Raw genomic sequence first — 6,863 nt, 5'->3', positions numbered from 1 at the left:
GTCAGGGAAGGGAAAAAAAGATGTTATTTATTGTCTGGCTGTGGCTTCTGTTAAACACCGGTACTTAGAAATATCGCATTAGACTTTATCTCCATAGAGTTTATTTTATTTTATTTTAGAGAATGAAAGAGCCCAGATAAAATTAAATATACAAGAGATACAATTAAATATACAATAGATATCAATTTCAAAACAGAATGCACAGTGGCTCCTTGCAAACTCTGAGCTGCACAGAGAAGTCTCTGCCCTTTTAAAACCCGTGTGCTGCTTGATTGATCCGCATGCAGATCATTTTCAGCTCAAGATAGTTTTAATATTTCTAATGGTATTTCTACCCTGTCTTTATGGTAGAGTAAGTTTATGCTTTGAGAAAAGAAAGAGAGAGAAAGAAAGAACAAAAGAGATAAAGAAAAATAAAAAGGCCAGAGAGAGAAACAAAAAAGGAAGGTTTTATTTTGTAATTTGAGGCTTTGGAGGGGTTTTTAGACTTTTTGAGCTTGGATTGAGGGAAGGAGGAGCGTTTAAAAATCAAAGGGTCAGAAAGTTAAGAGCAAATGGCCTGATGAGCATTTGTTTTCCAAGAAAAAAAAAAAAAAAGAAAAAAAATTCCCAACAGCAATTAAAGCAGTTTCAGAATCACCTCCTGGCAATGGGAGTTCCAGGGCCAGGACCATGAGCACAAAGCAGTGCAGGCAACGAGGGGGTTGTTTTCTAAATACAACCTGTGCTGCCAGAGAGCAGACACCACCAAACAGGCCAAGGGAAGCACGTTCTTGAATTCATGCCCCTGCTTAAATCTGCTGGAAATATTTGCACTGGATTCCAAAGACATTGTGAGTTCCTGTACAAACAGAAAATTAAGCCAACTGTGTCAGGACACCATTACCATATAAAACATATTGACTATTTGCTGCTTTCAGTTTAAAACCAAATATGTTGGACAGAGGTCCTACAATAAACTTAAGAGACTTTTAATTTCTGACGGTGTAACATCTCGCTGGATTTTGTGTGTGTGAGTGGCTGACTGGAATAAGTCGGGGGTAAGAAAGCAAGACTTGAATTCCTTTCGTGCTTGTAACTAGCAATTATCCATTCTGTATTCTTCTATCTACATGAACGTGGGTGCTATCTCTACATGGATGTGTATGTGTGAACATGACAGGCACATCTACATGTGTATACACACACACATTTATAGGGGTGTGTTGATACGTATATAGATAAATATAGAAGTAAATAGATGGATACAGACGAAGCCACATGTACTTACAGAGCACGTGTGTAGTTATACATCCTGGGTGCTGTCCCCTGAGGGAAAAAAAGGTGCAACCAACCAACCAGGAAAACTGCTCCCCAAAATCAGCTCCGCATGTTTGCCCTGTAACATTTGTTGAGCCTCCTTAGGCTGCACGCAGGACGAAATCTGCTCCAAGCATCTGTTCACCCTGTTCTGCGGGACCCTATTCATGTCATGGGCCTTTCAGGCCCCAAGATGGATTCATAGGCCGGATACTATTATTGTGTGTTTTCTCCTAACCTTTCAGGTCAGCTTCCAACAGACAGCTGGAAACGGCCTGTCACGTGGCCTTGGGGTGCCAATGTTCTGCCATAGGGGTGTCAAGACCCTGGTAGCCGGAAAAATCATTTTGGAGAGGCCCAGAGATGCAGAAGACAACGTACTACGACAGCTCCACGCTCTTCGGGGGTTACTCCTACGGGAGCACCAATGGCTTCGGCTACGAGGGTCCCCAGCAGCCCTTCCAGCCGGGCTCTCATGTGGAGAATGATTACCAGAGGTCCGCTTGCTCGCTCCAGCCCCTGGGCAACACAACCCCGCACGCCAAAAGTAAAGACCTGAACGGGAGCTGCATGCGCCCAAGTTTAGCCCAGGAGCACCATGCGGCTCCCCCCGTCTCGCCGCCCCCAAACCCGGCTGCCAACAGCACCAGCAGCAACAGCAATAACCAGGCGGGGAGCGGTAAATCTGCCCCCAGCAAAGCTAACCTCAGTGCAAACGCCAGTCTCACCAAGCAGATATTCCCCTGGATGAAAGAATCGAGGCAAAACTCCAAACAGAAAAACAGCTCCCCTAGCACAGGTACAGTGTTCTGCTTCTGTAACACTCCGCTTTCATAAACAGCGAGGTAACAAAGCCACGGGCTGAGTCGGCTTGTTTGGAGGGAGGGGAAAGAGGGCAAGGATGCAGTGAGGATCCATCAAGGATCCAGCGAGGATCCTGGTGCTGGGCATGATCCCAAGGCTGCCAGCCACACGCCCCAGCCAGGCGAGCCCTGGCCCGCCCTGCAGTACTGACTGTGCACACTTGGTTCATTTTCAACATCTCCAGAGCACCGCAGGGTGATACAACCAGGCGGTTGTACAGAGCCCATGTCCAGCTGGGTAGATACAGATCCACGGACACGTCTCCCCACTGCTCCCCCCGCGATGCCCGAGCAGAGGGCTTGTTGTCTTCCCACCCCCCGCCTCCAGACGCAGCGCTGAACATGGTGCTCTGATTCTGTCTGTGCATATATAAAGCATATGCACAAACACATGGGTATTCTTGCGTGCATACATGCACATCCTTAATGTGATCAAGAAAAAAAAATCAGTACGGAAATACCACTGTTGAGACAAATACATTCATACAAACTTCGCGGTACACACTTCGCTCTGTGTTAAAATAGTTTATCTGTGATATCTGTGCCTATCTCACAAAAAGGTAGGTACAGATGCGATTTGGTGTTTAACAATGTACACGCAAATATTTGTGCTACACAAATAAAACACACACACAAGATGTGTGTGTGTGTGTGTGCATTTGTACCTTGGCAAACAAAATACCTCCCAACACTGACCCGTGTTAATATTAATTGGCTTTGCAGTGACTGCCCCTGTGCCAAATATTATTTTCTCAAAATTATCTGTTGGAAATAATCGACTCCTAAATAAATGGCCCTGGAATCCTTTTCTACATGACATGATCAAATTTTCATAAACCAGGGGCAGCTTTGGAGAACAGAACTCTTAATAAATGACATGATTATGGAGTGCAGGCTAATGCAAAGGGGTGAGGAAAGGGGGGGCGAACTCTTGTGACTGTTCCAGGATTTATTAAGAAACGATGCATTCAATTTCTGCATGTAAGTAATTATCTTTTATTTCATTTCACGGCCGGCAGAAACCTGCAGCGGCGAGAAAAGCCCTCCAGGCTCCTCGGCCTCCAAGAGAGCCCGCACAGCCTACACCAGCGCTCAGCTGGTGGAGCTGGAGAAGGAATTCCACTTCAACCGCTACCTGTGCCGCCCACGCCGTGTGGAGATGGCCAACCTGCTGAACCTCAGCGAGAGGCAGATCAAGATCTGGTTCCAGAACAGGAGGATGAAGTATAAGAAAGATCAGAAGTCGAAAGGCATGGGGTCTTCTTCTGGAGGGCCTTCCCCCACGGGCAGCCCGCCCCAGCCCATGCAATCCTCCGCCGGGTTCATCAACGCCTTGCACACCATGAGCAGTAACTATGATGCCCCCTCGCCGCCTTCCTTCAATAAGCCCCACCAAAATGCCTACGCCATGTCCACTAACTACCAAAACCCCATCAAAAGCTGCCCCTCTCAACAGAAATACGCCAACACGGCCCCCGAGTACGACCCCCACGTCTTACAAGGGAATGGGGTGGCCTATGGGACTCCCAGTCTGCAGGGCAGCCCCGTCTATGTTGGAGGTAACTATGTGGATTCTATGCCCGCCTCTGGCCCGTCCCTGTATGGCCTCAACCACCTGCCGCATCACCAGGCGGCCACCATGGACTACAACGGGCCCCCGCAGATGCCCCCGAGCCAGCACCACGGACCCTGTGAGAGCCACCCCACCTACACAGAGCTTTCCACACACCATGCTTCTTCTCAGGGCAGAATCCAAGAGGCGCCCAAGCTGACCCACCTGTGATGGGGAGTGGGGACGGGACCTCACCGCAGGGCAAGGGAGAGGGGAAGAGGGCAGAGTCGGCTTCAGGAACATTTGTGTTGAGCTGTTTTCTTATTTTCTTTGACAGGGCAATTTCCACTAGGTTGTTGTGCTTAGTATTATTATTTCTGTGTTTTATTAGGCACAATTTCCAACCATTTCAGTGTTTCCTGCCAAGATCAGCTCTCTCTCTGAAGAGATATACCTCCTGTGTTTCAACACAAATGCTTCTGAAATGGCTTTGGGATAGTTTTGTGGCAATCTAGCAGATTTGAAGCAGCAAGACCCTTCATTTCCAAAGCAAGTACAGATCATCACTGGTAATTCTTGGACACTGGAAAGGAGAATAGTCAGCCAGCCAAGGCTTTCCAGTGGGCGTTTCTGCACATAAACATGCTCATGTGTATACATATGCAATCAAAAGAGATTCGCAAGAGAGCCGCCCTCCTCTCCAGCTCCTCAGAGGAACCTCACGCATCCTTGTCTGGGAGCAACTTCCACCAGTACCCACAGAAACTGCAAATATACAAACCTGCCAACACGTGGGATTCATGCTCTTCCCCTCCGGCCCCTGCCTCCCCTCTCAAAACTAAAAATGACTTTTAAAATAATAGAATAAGAGAGGTCTAAGAATTGCAAAAGGTTTGGGAAAAACCATTTTTGAAATGCCTAAAAGCCCCCACCACCAATAACAGCAGCCCAAAGAGAGGAAGAAAGAGTTGACAGGTCTGAATATTTTCCCACCTTTGCCTCTGATGATATGAAGTCTCCATTCAACAGTGCCGGGGTTTTTAATTTGGGTGTATTTTTCTTAGGGTTCATTAGCAGAAAAGCAATCTTAAGACTTTGAAGTCCTGTGCTTCTTTCCTCCTCTTTTCTTGACCTTACGTGAAAACAGGGTATATTTGAACAAACAGAATGTCCTCCCATCAAAGCAGAAGTGAATGGATCTCTCATATTTGCTAATGCTTTCTTGTCTGGACATCTTTGTTGCACTTAGAGTTTACATATAATGGGTATAAAAACAACTTTGAAGGGCTTTCGTCCAACTCAGTCGAGATGTCCTTCAATGGGTGTGTGTTCTGGTGAACATTCATATATATTTATTGGTTATAGCCAGTTTAAAATATTTTCCTTTTTTTTGGTATTATTTATCCCCAATATTATGTATTTATATGAGAAAAAAGAAACAAATTGTACTTTTTTAGTATTTACTTGTTATAAAGGACATTGTGTTTCCTTGTCATTGTACAACAAGCCTATTTTAGTTATTGTAATTTAGAAAGACCAGTAGTTTTATGTTACCTTCGTACTTACGAATAATGTAATTAGTTCTACTGGAGGCATGAGAGCAGAACCAGACTGTAATTGTATAGTCCTGAATTAGAAGAACTATAGCTAATCCCTCCCTCCCACCTCACCCTTCCTCTTTCTTTGTTCTTATGGTAGTTCTTTTCTTTCCTCGCTTAAGGGTTGTCTGTTGAACAATTCTTGAATAAACTTTCTGTTATCAATTTTACCTTGTCCTATCAGTCGGATTTGAAGGCAAAAAGAAACAAATGTGTAAGTAAAACCCGGGAAGAGACGGCAGGAAAGGGGCCGCTCCGAGTGTTCCAGACAACGGGGTTCGTGTCTGAGTCCCGTTCTGGGGCCAAACCCCAGGGGTTGGGGCAGGGCGGTCCCGCGCGCCCTGCGCGCTCCCTGCGCGCTCCCTGCGCGCTCCCTGCGCGCCCGCGGCCACAAAGGCGGTCACGTGGCGCCGGGGCCGGGCTGCTATTGGGCCGCGAATGAAAACAAAGGAAAAGGATTAATCACAAAAAAAAAAAAAAAGGGGGGGGGCCAGAGTTTCCATACGGAGACCTTAAAAGTGAATAGAAAAGAAATTGCTTATTATAATTAATTGTTATTAAAATACACGCACATGTGCACACACACACAGGTGCGCACACACACGTGCACACACACATACATGTGCACACAAGCACACGCATGTGCACACACATAGACACAAACATACACACGCCTACACCCTAAAATTGTTGTTAAAAGGGGGAAAAAGCCGCTGTCAAAGGTTCCGTTCTCAGTGCAAGCAAAAGGGAGAGATCCCCTTTGCCAGCAGCAAAGCAGATGGGATAATACCGTGAACAATTTGCCTTTCATGCTCTAAAGTCCTAAGAAAACTTCTATTAAAGCAGCGAGGGCCAATAAAAGTTTTACTGTTCTGGAAAAGGGGTGAAGTGCTTGTGAGGCTGGAAATGCTCCGTTGCTGTGGCTGGTGAAAGGGGACGGTGCCCTCCAAGGAGAGCAGAGGCGGATTTTGATTGTTGCCGGGAGAAAAGGCTGTAAAAGGTACCGAGAAAAGGGCTGGGGTGTAGAACCGGGGAGTGTGTGTGTTTTATCCACCTGTGTGCACACCCAGGAACGTGCTGGATAAACCCCCCCATGTGAAAAAGGACTGGAGAAAGCTTTCCATGAGAAATGGTCTCCCGCTTCTTTCCATCTCTGATCTCCCTTAATAAATGAAGTTCCAGGTTAATAATTATAACCTTCGCGCAATAATAAATAATGCTGTAACAGAGAGACAGGGCTTGTTTTTCTCCCCAGGCCCGGGGCTGGGTTCTGTCCATGCAGAGGACAATTTACCATTCGGGGCCGCCAGGATGTAAAAGCAGAAACGCGTGCAGGCTGTGACGGGATCGGCTCCGAGAACTAGAGCTTGGCTCGGGCTGGGGCTTCTCCTCGGATTCCCGCCCCCTCTCCCCCCTTGAACAAAATGTTCCCAGTCTCGCCCCGCGGTCGCCATGTTGCTGGGTTTGTGGCCGGGATTCCCGGCAACTCGTTAAAATGGGGAAAAAGCAGCAAATTCCGAGTGATTTGTGCTGCTGCATTAAAGAAACATG

The 6,863-nt window shown here is 46.9% G+C and overlaps 1 protein-coding gene across 4 annotated transcripts; it reads left to right on the top strand.

Moving 5' to 3' along the window:
• Positions 1-1,662: 1,662 nt before the first annotated feature.
• On the top strand, positions 1,663-3,945 carry HOXB3 (homeobox B3). Of its 4 annotated transcripts, none has more exons than XM_065650806.1 (3): positions 1,663-2,098; positions 2,372-2,374; positions 3,182-3,945. In XM_065650806.1, the coding sequence occupies exons 1-3, from the start codon at positions 1,663-1,665 to the stop codon at positions 3,943-3,945; spliced, it is 1,203 nt and encodes a 400-aa protein (XP_065506878.1). The 4 variants fall into 4 exon arrangements, with proteins under 4 accessions (XP_065506878.1, XP_065506879.1, XP_065506877.1 ...); XM_065650807.1 differs by lacking the exon at positions 2,372-2,374 and adding an exon at positions 2,285-2,294 and having other exon boundaries at positions 3,192-3,945; XM_065650805.1 differs by lacking the exon at positions 2,372-2,374 and adding an exon at positions 2,281-2,294 and having other exon boundaries at positions 1,663-2,103; positions 3,192-3,945.
• Positions 3,946-6,863: the final 2,918 nt, after the last annotated feature.

The sequence above is a fragment of the Caloenas nicobarica genome, chromosome 24, assembly GCF_036013445.1.
Source record: "Caloenas nicobarica isolate bCalNic1 chromosome 24, bCalNic1.hap1, whole genome shotgun sequence".
In the NCBI taxonomy this organism is placed as follows: Eukaryota; Metazoa; Chordata; class Aves; order Columbiformes; family Columbidae; genus Caloenas; species Caloenas nicobarica.
Note: the sequence above shows the minus strand (reverse complement) of the source record. Positions and strands in the feature narration are given on the sequence as shown.